The sequence below is a fragment of the Lepisma saccharinum genome, chromosome 12 (assembly GCF_977018435.1).
Source record: "Lepisma saccharinum chromosome 12, izLepSacc3.1, whole genome shotgun sequence".
Taxonomy (NCBI): domain Eukaryota; kingdom Metazoa; phylum Arthropoda; class Insecta; order Zygentoma; family Lepismatidae; genus Lepisma; species Lepisma saccharinum.
In genome coordinates, this window is record NC_139240.1 from 69,380,486 (window position 1) to 69,397,051 (window position 16,566).

Here is a 16,566-nt window from a genome sequence, read left to right on the forward strand (position 1 = left end):
ATTGATATTATGAGATATGCTTTTCAAGTTGAAGAACAATTGCATAATTTGAACTTCCAATCTTTCCCATGTACCAGGTTCAGGACTTCATATTTGCTTTGTACCTGTACATGTTTGAGGTTTTAAATCCAATTTATGTACAGATAGGCTAATCGGGATGACCTACAGTTAAAAGTGGGATCCAAACCAATATTAAACCCAAGACCCCTCGATTATGTACCTACACATGTGCACTTTGTAGCACACACATGAAGTATATTATGCAGTAATTATTTAAGATGATCAAATGAACAAATCATCAAGTTGTGCGTGCCTAAAAAAGGATGGTGTCTGTTAGAACAATTTCCGATTCCTCATGAACATCTTGAAGGTAGGTTGAGTGAGTGGCTGGACAAGAAGTCCTACTTTTATTAAAAAGCTCTGTTCAATACCCGGTGGAGGCACAAGTGGTTCGGATCCCACTTTATGCACATTAAGGCTAATCAGGACTGGACCTACAGTTTCAAGGGATCCAAACCACTAAGTGCCTCCACCATGTATCAAACCCGGAACCCTTTGATTACAAGGCAACGATGCTACCACTGTGCCATCGGGGAGGCTCCTAGTTACCATAGGAGCACGTCTGCATGAAATGAAATAAAAGATGCAATTTGAGTAATTGATTTGGTTAATTTCACTTTGCTTTTCTACCACTTTTGACTAATCACAAAGATGGGACTGCGTGATATGGTGGAATTGATGAAGGGACACTCACAAATAACACCCATGCCAGGCCCGGGTTCGAGCCCTGGGCCCCTGGCGTTGTAGCATATTGAGACTGGCTATCTATGTAAAGAAAAAAGCAAGGAGAAGTGCACATCGACCAACGGGGTCCCATAACCACAAGGGGCAGCGATGAGCTTGGCATGCCACAACCAACAGTACGACATATTTTACGGGAGCAAATGAGAATGCAGCCCTAACAGTGCTTCAAGGTTTAGCACCTGATGATCACTATCAAAGGAAGACTTTCTGTAGCGAACTGCAAGAACTCTTGGTGGAAGATGGGTTGAAAAAAAGTGGTAAAGAAATACATTGTTTCTTCACTTTAAACGAATGGCCACTGAAACCACCACTAACAAGCTGCAACGAGTTTGGACCAACATTGACTATCATGTAGATATCAGCTCTGACGATTGGTGCACATATACAGAAAAATTATCTTTAAAAAAAATGAAGTTTTCTATGAAATAAAAAATAATTATAGTCATATCTGAAATGCATGACAGTTTCTTAAAATCCCGACGATCATTTTGATTAACATTGTCAAGAGAAAGATCCCCAACTCAACCTTCTGGACTGCCCTATACATTTGCACAGGCACTCGCACTTCATACTGTACATTCTAATTGATTTTAAAAGACCATTATAATCTCGAGGGTTTTCTTTTTTAGTTTGAGTTTTTGTTTTTAAGTCCACTGTGTGCACAGATAGGCTAATCGAGACTGGACCTACAGTTTAAAGTGGGATCCAAACCACTATGTACCTCCACCAGGCATCCAGCCCAGGTCCCCTTGATCCCAAGATCAGGGAGGTACCATTGAAATCATATTCCTTCCAGAAATAAAAAGTACTGATAACACCTATATAAAACTGTTGCAATGCTTTTAATAGTACACAAACTCATATTAAATATTTAAGGAAGAAAATGCACAAGGAAGCATTTCTGTGTGTAACTAAAAATTTACTAATTAAGTACTTTAAAAGATAGCAAGCAAAGATGACTTTTGAGAAGATAAAGCAGAAATAACAATGACAACCACATTATCTCAGCAAATTAAAGTCGACATAGCACAAATATGCCAGGAATATTTGTTCCTGACGAGAAACATGTTACAATAGAAATTGCATGATAAAAGGTGTGTTTGTATTCTAAATTTTCACAACCAAATGGTAACTCTAATTTGTTTTATTGGCAACGCTGAGAATGGAAGTCAAAAATCCTGTGACTATCCTCATTTTGTGCTTTTTGTTCATGAGTTGGTAAAATATATAAATTCTTTCAATATCAGTTGATGCATTTAACATTCAAGATGGTTAACAGTATAACAATCATTTTGTTTCTTTTTCTCCATGCCAACTACTGGCCTCATTCTGAAAATGAGGAAATGGAATTTGATACTCAAGAATGCAGTAAAACAATCTTGCATCTTTCCAGTGTTACATTTAATGTTCTTGAAATAAGGTCAACACAAATGGACTCATTTAAAAATACAAAATCACTTCAATGTTTCATTCACAGCAATCAAAATGACTACCATGTTGAAAGTCAAATCTTAAGTGTCTACAAACTGAAAATAACCGGAAATTAATAATATGCTTTGCCTTCAGGTAAAAATAATTAGCGATGTAATTTAATCCACAAGCTACAGAGTACCTTGCTTTTTACAAGTGGCTGAAACAGACAGCAGATGATGATGCATGTTGTTAATATACAATGATCTCCATGCAATAGTCAAATATGTTAGATATTGTACACCAATCACTGTCAGATTAGAAATTTCCACTTATTTTAAGGGGACATATGGCTTTTCTTTAGCTGATCTCTCACTGTGATCATTAAAAATAATTGAATTTTTTTTAATCATTTAATTGAAAATATCGATAGAAGATAATCTCTCTTTCCCCTTATGTTAATTGTAGATAGTTTTTTTTATTGTTTACCTGGTTATGAAAATGGCTATACTTTATATTCATCACACACAAAATAAATTAGCCAATCCAAATATTTCCAATATGAGAATGTATGCTCATGACAGGGCAGTCAGGAATCAACAGCCTACTTATGTAAAAACATTGTTTCGTTTCTTTCGGCACACACCAAATATTAATCATTACGTAATTCCAGCGTATACAATTTGAAGAACAAGTATAACTTTCTATTCGGTATGATACAATTAACAATAACTGAAGTTCTTCATTTGTGAATTGTTCTAATATTTTGACAATAGCCCTGACACTATAATTTGATCAAGATTAACAACGATCAGTGCCTGTTCGACAACTATCTGTTTGGGTACCACTAATTCCATTGCGAAATTATCCAATTCAGTTTTCTAATTATATATTTTCATAGGTCACAATACCAGAAATGAAGGTCCCATTGAAAACTGAACCCAGGATCAAATATAAGAATATTACATTGCCTGGGGAGTCACGTTACCACAAGGCCGTTATCTAAAGTAATGCATTACATAATTCTATCCAATTATTTGCAGTAAAATATATCTCCATGTACCACTGCTTGCGAAAGCATCGAATGCTGTTACCTGAGAAAAATCACACAGATATCTACAAAACTTAAAGATACAAAAATGCTTTACAACCTCGGCACTCCTTCATGTTGTTACCACCACGATGCATGCTATACCGGTTCCTGAGGCATTTATTTACATATTATTGTCATGTAACATCACAATGAGTACTCAAATCTGCAATATTAGAAGAAGAGAAGAAATATTTTGAATTCCAAACATGCCTTGTTTTGTGTGGCATTCTTTGTTAGCTACCAATCAGCTGCGGTTCTCGTATCTGAAAATACAAAATGAAATATAACATTAAAATGTATCTACTGACATTTATGAAATACATACAGAAGGACAATAGGTCTAAGTAAGTCATGTCTGGATGTCTATGTATATTTTAACTTAAACATTCATCTTGACAAAACACACGGCCATGAAATTAAGCAGGTAGCAGAAGTTCACGATGTCGTCACATCAAAGCACAACCCCGTGTTTTCGGAGGTTTAAGGGAACAAAAGATCTCGTTGTAGAGTTGGTCTTTGTAATCCATGTGATACAAACTGACAGTATTTGCTCGATAGGTCAGGGATGACACAAAAGTGTCCCGGAGAGAGGTCGGTCTGACGCTCGAACTAAACAACGCAGCCCAGTTGACGTTGCCACATAGTGCGCAGGAACCAGTGACTTTTGTCCCGCTTTCGCTTTTCTTTTCCCATATGTGGCACCAGTGCAATTCTGCCCAGCCACGTAGTTTCATGGCTGTGTGTTTAGTATGTCCCCAACCGAATATGAATTGCATCATTCCACTTTAAACTGTAGGTCCAGTTCTGTTTAGCCTAACTGAACATAAAGACAAAAAACCTTCATTGCAAATTAGGTATATCCACAGCTTCCATTCTGTCAAATTATATTTTTTTCACGAGGACCCATCTAATATTTAACCATTAATGCCGAGGATCCTAATATATTTTGAAACATTATCTTCTTGATTTTTGCTCTGTTATGTTCATTGGATTATTCTCTTTTACATAATTGTTATGTTCTTCAGCAGTATTATTATATTACTAACCTTTAGTGGGCAGATGGGATATATTCATTAATATATACCATGGGTGGTAAAACTAAGTAAGTAACGGAGTCTCTAGCCTTCTTAAACCTGAAGTTTTATGGCTGCAGTAACACAAGCCTTTCATTTGTCCCTATCATGGGCAAAATGAATCCAATCTTGTCCATTCTTACAGATTTCCTTTAGGTTCATATCAACGTTATCCTCCCCTCTTCAAAACTACACATGATATTTCAGTTCCTTTTTGTTCATTAATATACATATGAAAGTATGACATACTTGAATTACAAAAAAAGAAATATCCATTGTTACTAGGATATCATTAACAATCGGAATTTGAAAAAGTAATTTGTTTCCCTCTGCATATTGTGGGATAGATCTGGGCTAAAACTCGTCAACAACAGCTTTTTTTCTGAGATATATCGCCTTTACATACAATAATGAGAATAAAAGAACACTTTAACAACGTGCCACATTTACGGGCCCAAGAGCAAAGGCCTAATTTTCAATATTTCCGAAAAATAAAGACTCAAAAATGTTGCATAATTTCACTATCTTTTTTTAATTGAGGGATGGTTATTACATATCATATGTACTAAATATTATTAAATTTCTAAATTGGTTTAATTATTTTAAAAAAGCCTGTACACCATGAAAAATTTGGAATTAAACAATCAGAACTTGGGCCTTCATTCATCCCTAATATATACATAGGATAATTGAATTGGCAATTGTCAAACCATACCTCTTTTCTTAATGCAGATAAGGCAGCTTCTCAGGGCTTGTCAGGCCACACGCCAACACATACAGAAGTCCAAAAAAGAAGTTCAATTTTGCAGTCTTTTTGGGAATCCTTTGCATGCTTTCGCTGCGAAATTCTTTCTCCAACTGGAAGGCTGCTGGCAATGTGATCAACGGGAACAGGAACCAAGCTGAATAGTGAAGACTCAGAACTACAAAAATGATGTACGGTGTGAACAGCAGGAACGCATACAACACATGAGATAACGTGTGTCCAACGAGAATTGCTAACGTCACTATTCCAACTTTCTTGTCACTTTCAAGATCACGTGTGTTGTTACTATGTAAAATTGCTTCGGTATTGAGTGCGAGAGGAATGGCATAAAAAATCGTTGCCCACTCAACTCTTCCTGTTTGAGCCATGAAGGAAAAGAGTACAGTTATTGGTCCAAAAATTATCAGTATCAAGACATCTCCTAGTGCAATGTACTTCAATCCAATGCCGCCTGTGTATAGGAACGAACTTGACATGCCTCCGAAATACACCAGAGCTAAGTGTTCCATTTTCGCTGGAGATAAACCAACCAGTAATATGAAGCCTATGCAGCCAAATGCATATAATAATGCTCCAAACGTAACAACTTCATCCTTTGAAAGAATCTCATCCACAAGTATCCGATCGTCACTCTTTTTACTGTCAATCCCTTTGATGTAGTCAAAGTAAGTGTTTACCACATTTCCTGCACCGTGCACTGCAAGTGCAGTAAAAGATGTTGCTATCAATATTAAGAAACTAAAATCAGCACCACTACTCTTCATTGCTACGGCACCTCCTAGCAGCGTTGGCATTAAAGAAGCACTCAGGGACCATGGTCTCAATGCTGACACGTAAGATGATAGTTTAAGTAATTTAGTGGGCAAATGACTCCTGTCTTCAGCTGCATTGCAGGGGAAATTGTGCCCTTTTACACAATTATCTTCTTCATTTTTCATTCTGGATTCTATGTGCAGGGCCTGAAAAAATGAAACACTAAAAACACTATGCTCTGTAAAAAATTAAATATTTTGAAAACAATTTTCATACAAATTTATGCAAAATAACGATGATATGCTTGACTTCTGTCATAGAACTGTTTCTTGTAAATCCATATTTCAAACCTAAACATCCAATATCTGAGCCGACAAACGGATATGGACACAAATATGAATTCCCCGATACAACACGTACCTCATAACATACAAATGCCCATTCTCTGATGTCCATTACAGTAATGTAAAATAACTGATCAAATCTCCATTTAGATATATTTGCACGTTTATTGATCCTGCTGTAATACATTTTGTACTTAGTAGGTATGTAGATGTAGATGGTTATGGGTAAGAGAACAGTACAGCATAACATACACTGACATTTCTGTACGATACATACTATTGGACACTCTGTCCATGAATATGACTTACATCTTAAAGAATAGCGTTGGTAAATGTCGGTCATAGACTATTAAATAAAATGTTACTAATTTAAAACGTCGAGCCGGAATTACATTCAAAAAATTGTTGTTACCGTCTATACAAAACTATTCCTTACCAATTCAAGTTTTAACACTATATTAAGCTCACGCAGACTAGCACCGAGATCCTGCAGTTAAGTTACATACCTCACGTAACACTCCAATGACGTATTTCAGAAGTTCTCCTTTATAATTAAAAAAAATAAAACATTTCTACAACTTTCCCATACGTTACACTATTGAAACCCAAGTTTCCAACTTTCTTCATTCCATTACATTCAGTAATCTGTGGTCTTGTCATCGATAAAAGCAAAGGCTCCTACTCCGTTTGTTCCCTGTGGAGAGAGAACATACTTTCTCAATGGAGGGAGAGGGCTGTCGAGAAAAATTATGACAATATGAAACAGAATTTTATGCATATATTGCATATTTTTACCTCGTGTGCAAGATTCCGAAAAGGATACCAGGATCGGGATGAAAAATTTCCGGACTTTCCGGAATTCAAAACAGTAGTGTAATTCCAAATGTTCGTCATTCCATAAAACATGACAACTTGAAATTTCCCGATTGATCTTAAAAAGGGGAAATGATTCCCTGAAATCAAGTATTGGGCCCCCCCCCCTACAAAGATCCTCAGATAGATAACCGACCGCTATGCCATCTAGGGCGCCTCCAGGATCGCTCAACATGGTAGCAAATGTTGACCTGCTACGTCACACAGTTTTATGGCCTTTCCTGGATGCAAAGTTGAGAAGTAGCGACGTTCCAGCCGAAAACAATTGAAAATCGCATCGCGTTGCATTGTGGCGTCTGCAGCGAAAATGGCAGGGCGTGTTGGGCTGTTGAATACGGTGTCACTATTAATGGATTATGAATCGATGTGATGATATATATATGGATGCTATTTCAAATTAAAGTATGTGGTTAATCTCGAAGTGAAACATGAGTAGATCTAGATCTGTGTCTACTATCTATAGAGATACAATTGGGGGAAATGTTATATTCTTAATTTGAGAGCTTTGGTTACAACAATTCTCTGTGGTTACAATTTTATTTCTCCAAAATAATATGTAATAACCATGGAGGAGTGACATTGAGTGTAGAAAGGTTGTGGCCAGTTTTATTTAAGGATATATGTGTTTAAATTAAAGATTATTTTCGTATAGGAGTGCAAGTTTGACACAACACTCTACCAGACTCTACTTCTTGTGTGTTTGTTTGTTTGGTGTTTTAAGTCCACTTTATGCACAGTAGGCTAATTTGGACTGGGCCTACAGTTTAAAGTGGAATCCGAACCACCATGTGCCTACACCGGGTATCGAACCCGAAACGCTTTTTGTGTGTGTGTGACCGTATTGGTCGTAAACCTTTGTTAAAACACTTATAACATACGCATACGCTACACTATAAGTGAAAGAAAGATTAGTTTCGAGAATGTGCTTTGAAATGGGATCATTATTACTCAATAGTTTCGGCACCCGTGGTGGTGTGGTTCCCTGCCTGGGAATGAATGCTTGTGAGTGTCCTTTCATCAATTTCATCATTCATTCCCATTTTCGCAAATTTGTCAAAAGTGGCACGAAAATGAAGTAAAATAAAACAAATCAATAAATCAACTATTGTTAATAGGACAATAATAAATACGATTTAAGAACAATAGTTTCATTTGAATTTTGTTTTTTATCGTCGCTTTTCTGCTACTTTTGGCTAATCGTGAAGATGAGGATGATTGATTATATGATGAAATTGATGAAAGGACACTCACAAAGAACGACCAGGCTGGGATTTCAAACCCGTGACCCTGACGTTGTAGCCACGGAGGTTGGCTTACGAACAGAAATGTTGAACAGTGAGTATAAATTGCAAAATGTGTGCAAGATTGTATAACGGTGTTCTCACGTTGTTTTCACGCAATAATGTTTGATATAGTTTAAATTATCAATTGCTGATTGTGCTTTTGTAGCTGCAAAAAGAATGTAAATTAAAGCAATATAAATAAACACGTACGAATTGACGTTTATACATGAATATGCCACATTTTTTAGTTGTCTTTATGATTAACTCTGCATGATCATCGTTTAAGTTATTGTAATACCATCCTCCTTCCAATGGATTTTCAAATATCACACGGTGCATTTCTTGATATCACGCTCCCTTGAAAAGTATGTATTTCACCCAGGAAATGGCCTCGATACTTGATGCCAATTTTTCTTGCAAAAAGAAGGGACATGAAGAAGGGACATTCACAAATAATATCCCGGAGTGGTTAAACATCGCGCTACGACGCCGGGTCCCGGGTTCGAATCCCGGCCTGGGCATGCTGTTCCTTGTGACTGTTCCTTCACCATATCATCACTCATCCTCATCTTCGCGATTAGCCAAAAGTGGCAAAAATGCACAGTAAAATAAATCAAATCAATCAAATAACATCCATGCCTATACCGGACCTCGAACCCGAAACTTACGAAGCGAGATAAAAAGTGGTCTCCACCTCAAGCTGAACACATGTTTGCAAGAGCATGCTCATCCGATTTAGCCAAAAAAAAACAACTTAATGTTGTGAACAGTATTTGGGTTCATAACTTTTTTAACTGCGTTATTTTGTTGGTATTTTTAAATATACTTAAGTTGAAGCCAGTGCATAATTATCCGTTGACAGATCACTCATTCTCCGAGAATATAGTGGCGAAAAAGTTATTACTATTTAAGGCTATTGGATGCGCGACCTAAAGGTGTGCTTGGGCTACATAATCGAACTTGCAAATACATTTTACTCCACGCATCTTTTAGTTCCGCCGCGCCATGTTGCAACTAACAGAAGACAGCAGACTTGCAGACGACAGTTGACCGCAGGTAGCGAGAGAATTTTATGTTGAGTGAAGCCGCGGTCGCTCCTTCTCAACAACCAGGTAGCAAGCGCCTCCAGGGTTCTTGCTACTCAACAATGTTGGGTTGCTGAGTGGTCCTGGAGGCGCCCAATGATTATGCAGCCGAAAAACTTGTTATTCGATTCGCCAAAAGGTCCATAAGTGAGACACCGTCAAGTGCGTGAAGTGTTTACCTGTGGTGTTTACAAACTGGTCATCGAAGGAATTTATTTTGCGATGTTTGTGTTGTATTCGCTCACCTGGTTTTTAAGTCAGATGTTCGATATTTCTCGCAAAAACTCTTATGTTAATGTAATAACAGAGTATGCTATTTTCTCTGTGGCGTAATTTGTGTGCGGTAACCCTAACGGATCCTTTTGATGTGCATTATACTTATTTGTAACGAGAGTACAAAATGTGAGTGTTGCTAAAAGTACCGCTAATAGTACCAATTTATCATTAGTAGCAAATGTATGCATTTTGTATTATTAATTACTTTATACAGATGAAATTAGTTATGCAGTAATCAACGCATGCTCGGAGTACAGAGGTCCGTTGACTGTTAGTACACCTTTTAAATAATTTGCAAGTTTGAATCCAGTAAGAGTATCTCATATTCCGTTTAAATTTCATTTCGTTGCAAGTTGGACAAGGTTCATTAAGCACAATTTATACTTGTGGAATTGGGATTGTTTAACACTGCAATGGCACTGGGATACAGTTAGCAGTAGCAGTCCGTACCGAACACCTTTCGGTACTTTTCCAACTCCATGGTGTGAAGCATGGCATGCTGCATGGGTAACAGTAGTATAAGCCGGAGACACATTAAATTCGGTTGTTTTCAAATAAAAATCATTGCTACTTACCTCATATGCACAACGGAAGATTTTTCAAGCTGGCCATAACTTTTTTTCCACGAAAAACACGTTACTTTTAACATTATAATCATTTATTGGTCGTTGCTAATTCGGCGGGCAAATTTTGACTCACGTTGTCTATCGTCACAGATTAGTATCGTCAGCTGATGTGCAGTGTTTCCAAACTTATGAACCGATAAATGCCGCACAAACTATTCACAAAAGGTTTTTAAGCGAAAATTGAGGCTAGACTCTACTTTACGTCCTTATCTGCATGCTGATTGCTTCTTTGCGTTCGTGGTGCGGCACCCGGCATCTCTTCGGGTAAGTACCTTTTTCTTTTTACACTTTCTGTTCACGATAACCCCACTATCCATTCACAGGGTCGAGGTATGCCTACGAGGTTAGGTTAGGCCTGTTAGGTTAGGTTCCATTAGCACTCATTTCACCCCTAAATATGTGCTTCATCATCTAAAAAATACCTCAGTACGTTCAATTGCACATATCCAGACAACATCGGTTTTTCTCGATTTACTCCTTCAGGAAATTTTTGCTCGCTTTGGGATTTACGTTGTTGAATTCCTTATAAAATAAGCTTTGCAACGATATATGACACGTATTCCTTAGGAAAAGGACGTAAACTAGAGTCTTACCTTTTATTGGAAAAAAAAATGCTCACATGTCATCTTGTCAAACTTCCGCGTGGTTGCTACACTGTGAGGGGGTTACCGTAAGTAGTTTCTTCTGTAAAAATGAAGAAATCTGTCCGAACAATAGTAAACTAGTACCGTAGACAGGGTGGCGACAGACCTGGAAATCCGGGAAAAGTCAGGGAATTTGAGGTGTCAAAAAAAGTCAGGGAATTTCGTCTTCATTGACTTTTTAATTTTTTTTATTTAAAGATATCGTTATGGAACTCTGCACGGAAACAGAAAATTGTTATAACTTGGGCACTATGGGAGCAATCTACTTCGGATAAGTTCTGTTTTTCAGCTAAAACATCATAGCATGCAACCGTGTACAATTCAGAACGCCGAACTAAGGAAGGGGCGTTTGGAGGGCGCGACCCCCGAATTTCAAGGAAGAAGTTTGCCCCCTCTTCTCCCGCTATTTGGGACGAAGGCGCGAAGTTTAGTATTCTTTTCAAAGAATGGACATTTCCAAAGAGATTGAAACATGTTTCAAGTTCCTGGGTGCCATACAAATTGAATAATGAGCCAAAATGTTAAAAACTGTTTGGAAATGTGGCATGGATATGTTGCGGAGAAGGGGGAGGTTGGTCATCAATATGAATTTCCCAGGCTTGCTCCAGACCTGTGTCAGAGTTTCCACCCAAACATTAGAGTATGAACGTCCAAAAAGCACATGCATTTCGTAATCAGCACCATTATACCATATGGTATCATCAGGTCAGTACGACCTTACTCTGATGATACCATATAGTATCATTGGGGGAGTAAAGGTTAAGCCTCTAAATATTACGTGGAAAATTCATTGAATTATCATTTTTTCTTGTCCATATGGGAGTAGTAAAGGGACTTGTCAACAGATGGAGGGGATAAGAGCGGGTGGTGCCGCCCGATAGTTATCGGACGTCGTAGTAAGGCATTTTGTTGGGCAAACTGAAGGAACATGGAAACAAATAGGTTCCATTGATACATACGATTTTTGTTGAATATCGCCATCTGACAAAGTATCTCATTACAACATGCGACAGAAATTGCATGGAATGCAACATCCAACAAAATTCGAATGCATAAACAAGAAGAGCTTTAGACTGCAAATATGCTGCTGGAATTTTATTACTCTTCTGGCTCACTTCACCTTATTTAATGTAGCAGTGCTTATGAAGGTCTTCTTTCATCATCCTGACTTATTACTGGTTTCGCACAAGTTAACATACGTTTACAATGACATTGCAATATTCTTAGATATCAAGAAGAATTCAAACAAACGGGATATATATTGAATACTATCACGAAAAAGTCAAACAAATCTGCATTGGTGAACGTTATAAAAATTGGCAAGAGCATGCTCCCAACCTCAAATTTACTGCAACACTAGTATTGCAATGAAATTAACGCCACTCTCTGTCCTGTCTGTTTAAACTTGTGAGAGATGGTCATTAATCTCTCACAGGGTAAGGTTAATGTCCAATATTATGAAACAAAATACTAATAATAAATACGTAAATATTTTAATATCATATTTACTCGATTCATTCAATCATAAAAGCAAATCACTTTCTACAAGAATTGACATTTCTCTGCCAGCCCTGCTAAATTTTCACTTTCCATCTAGTGATTTATATGAGGGGTGGCCAGAAAGTAATTTCCAATTAGTAGGGACATTGATTTTTCGCAAACTCCAAAACCGTGAAAAATGGTAATTGCTGCGAAGTTATGTTTAGGAATGTGCAGTGATGTCTCGGCCCATTCGAAATATAGAAATAATGCGAATTTGGCATAATATGCGAATTGTTGGCGTTTTTAACGTTTTTTTAAAAGAAATGTCCTAAAAAAACGAAAAATTCATGAAATCCAACATTCTTGTCTTTTCTAGGCCATGTTTGTGTACATAGAACATGCAAGTTTTCCAACATTTTACTCAAGAGTAAATTATAGAGTTATACGAACATGGAATAATTCCGACAGACACATTAATTTATGTATTTCCCACGATTTTTTCAATTTCTATCAAAACGATTTGCATCACAGAGCAAAGTGGCAGGGTTCTAACAGGAGATCGAGTGCATATCTACCGTCACACGGGAGGCCACATCTTCGTATTTGTCTCACGAGATATGTTTTGAATTACCAAGCCAAGTGCGCACCATCGGCATTTGTCGAGCGAGTAATAATGGAGCTCAGTCGTTAGGGCATCTGACTACTATGCGAGAGACCCGGGGTCGATCCCCTGCGGTGGAGAACCGGTATGTTTTCCACCTATTCAAACTGCTCCGGCTCCCACTCAGCATCATATGAAGCTGGTACCTTAAGAAAACTTTGAGGGATGAAGGTAGCCAGGAGCATGGTGCTGATCACATCACCCCCACCTTCAACCGTGATCAAGAAAGTGTGGTGCCCTAACTCCACATCCCTATACACCTCCATGGAAAAGTGCAGGGGAGCACTTTACTTTTACTTCCTCAAAAATATGTTCCAACATATCAAACTGTCGCGAAAATATGTAGACCATGTGACCTACAATTTAGAATAATAGTTTAAAAGCACAACAGAGTATTAAGTTTCGGTATATTTGGCAGATAAATGTTCTAAAACAAAAACGCGAATTTTGGGAAACGTAACACTAACAAGTCAAAAAAAGATAATACCAATTTTGGGTGCCATAATATATCGGTATCTGTCACGTGAGATTGATTGATTTTAATTTTTTGGGTGCGTCGCCACTTACGGTCGTTATGCACCCTTCAGTATATATGGGGAAAATTCCTTTATCTAAAATCCTTACCTTAAAATTAAAAAGGGGGTATGGAAAATAACTTTCAAGATATCAAAATCTCACGAAGAGGCGTAAGCCATGTAACTTACAATTTGAAACAGTAGTTTAAAAACACCATAAAGGTATAATTTCAGATATTTGCCAGAAAATGCGCTAAAATGAAAATGTGAATTTTGGGAAAAATAGCACCGTATAGTAAAAAATAAAAAAATACACCAATTTGAAAAAAAGTAACAAAATATCAAGGTCCCTACCGATTAGGCATAAATAAAACATGAATATCAGTTGTAATTTATTCCATTAGTAACAGTGAGCCCTAACCTAATTTTCGGCATAATCAGCACCGTTGTTCTGGCATTTGTCGTAGCATGGCACTAAATTTTGTGTCTGACAGCAAAGACTGGGACTATCTCTATCTCAGTGTAGCTGTCAAATCCTTGCCCTGCCAGAAACCTCTTCAGTTAAACCAGGAGATGAAAGTCGGTACATTCAAGGGCAGCGCTGTTGTACAGGGAGTGGTCCAAGATCTCTCACCTTAAGTGATGCAAAGGGCCTGTGTTGTGCTGTGTGGGGTTGTGCTCATTCGATTGGCCTTCCGTGAATTATCTGCACCATCGTCTGACCATACTATCACTCACGACGTCCAATCTGCACACCTCACACGATTGCTGGTGGCTCTGTGCCAAATTGTGAGCGTGCAATGTAGGCTACATCGCAGACGGTGGGAGACTCTATGAGAGCTGCAATCTTTAATCTAGAACTGTCCTAAAACGGCTGCATTGCAACTGTACCAGATTACAGCTACATGCCACTTCTTCCTGCCTGCGTGTGTGTGTGTGTGTCGCTCTCTGACCTCTAGTGCTGCGTATAGGCACCATTGGAGCTTTTTTCAGGATGCCCCTCGTATATGAACTTTCAGAAGCTTTTATTATTAGTGTGTTCCTGTTTTAATGTGTGGTTAGCTAAATCAGGTACCTATACAATGCAATTCTATAAATTCCTTGCGTTAAATTTCTAATACCTACATACCCTTTGCGTCAGCATTAATGGTATTACTGCATGTTGTCAGTTTCACAGTACTCCACTTGGATATACTGTACTGAAGTAGAAATCCCATTGATAATGTAAAGAAATATGACACTTTCTTTTGTTCGATTCAATTGTTTCACTTATATGCAAGAGTTAAGTTGTTTGTTTTACAGAGAAGAGAGAAGTAGGTTTATGCATCGAAAAATGAATCCGCACTCATGGTTGTTGCAAGCAGAGGGTTCCAAACCTCAGTGGAAATATCAACATATAATACCGAGAATGGATAAGGAGACTGATAAATTACAAATTGTATTTCTTAATCATTCACTCTTCACTCTTATCTCATTTAGTTGTAACTTTAAAAATAATCAAGTATTTTATTTTAAACTTACTGCGTATGACAAAATTCCGTAATCCTTCCCTAGCTTGTCAATTGTAATAATTTTCCAAATTCACTATTTTGCAGTGTGAATTCAAATGATAGAGAATAGAGAAATTAAGTCAATTTCATTGAAGATAATATTGGTACTTAACAAATCCATACCTGGATCTGTATGAGTTTATTATTTCAATTTACAAAAACATCGATTTAGTTTAGTTTGTAATTGTCAGTGAAAAATATAAATTTTGTCCTGGAAAACCTGGAAAAGTCAGGGAATTTCATTTTTGCTTGTTTGTAGCCACCCTGCATAGAATTAAAGCTGCTGTTGTGGAAAGTCATTTTTTGTACTATATTCACTTGGACCAAGCCTTCGGATTGTTCCGCTATACGGTAAAGTAACGTGCTAAGGTAACACATTTCCGCAAGCTAAAATCAACTGAAAACGTTAATAAACAACAACTACATCAATCATGCAAAATATTTCACACTCTCCAAGGTGTGTGAAAGGTCAAGGCTAATGAACTATATTGTGCTATATTAAGTAAATAATCATAGAAGAAATTCCAATGTAGTGAATCAATAATGATGCAAATTTGAACTTTGTTTTTTTTTTTATTTGCCTGCTGAAAATTAATGTCTGTATGTATTTTTCTTGTTTTTGTGTTTCCTTTCTGCCTCTTTAGGCTATTCATAATGATGAGGATGACTGATGATTACATGGTGTGGATGAAGGGAGACACACAGTGGTTGGGATTCAAACCTGGAACCTTTGTTATGTAATTCACTCATCCAACAAGGAAACTTCCATGCACTGCCAATAGTAACATTTTTGTGCGTGGGTTGTTTAAGTGTTGCCTCTACTGAGTCTGTAAAGTCTCTGATATAGTTACAAGTAGATCTGTGTATACAGGGTGCACGATTTAATGTTTCCAATTTTCAAAATACCGTTACTAATCTATTGCACCTGGAATGAACATTGTTAAGCACTTTATATAGATCCACCAAGCTTTCCGAAGCCTCGGAAAATATGCAAACTACAGGTTTCTCCATAACTGCACCACTGCTCCTACGCCAGGGTTTCAAATGTCTTGGTGGATCTATTGTCTTGGATTTACAGTTCAGACCTTATTTTTTGAATATTGCAAATCACATTTGTTAAGCTGTTGAGATCAGGGAGGGTACGAGTGTGTGACATTTAACGGCAGTTAAGCAGAACTTAACGATATTGGGCTGATTCAAATCCATGCAAAATCCTCGAGCGGCCACTACACAGTCCTAAGGTTGTTGTCTGGTGTGCCATTGCAGTGCATCGCCTACTTTTTCAAGGACGATAATGGTGCTGCAGTGACAATCAAAATCCCAATGTT

At 37.5% G+C, this 16,566-nt stretch overlaps 2 protein-coding genes across 2 annotated transcripts in view; one reads left to right on the top strand and one right to left on the bottom strand.

Annotated features, from left to right (window-relative positions):
• Nucleotides 1-1,056: 1,056 nt before the first annotated feature.
• heix (UbiA prenyltransferase domain-containing heix) lies at nucleotides 1,057-6,869 on the bottom strand. Its single transcript, XM_083132607.1, has 3 exons — nucleotides 6,750-6,869; nucleotides 5,096-6,105; nucleotides 1,057-3,570 (listed from the first exon to the last, which is right to left on the bottom strand). The coding sequence occupies exon 2, from the start codon at nucleotides 6,082-6,084 to the stop codon at nucleotides 5,104-5,106; it is 981 nt and encodes a 326-aa protein (XP_082988733.1). The 5' UTR covers nucleotides 6,085-6,105; nucleotides 6,750-6,869; the 3' UTR covers nucleotides 1,057-3,570; nucleotides 5,096-5,103.
• Nucleotides 6,870-9,635: 2,766 nt separating this feature from the next.
• mTor (serine/threonine-protein kinase Tor) overlaps nucleotides 9,636-16,566 on the top strand; it is a 162,284-nt gene continuing 155,353 nt past the window's right edge. Inside the window, exon 1 of the mRNA XM_083132608.1 lies at nucleotides 9,636-9,886. The gene's annotated coding sequence lies outside the window, so the exon portion shown is untranslated. The remainder of the gene's footprint in view (nucleotides 9,887-16,566) is intronic.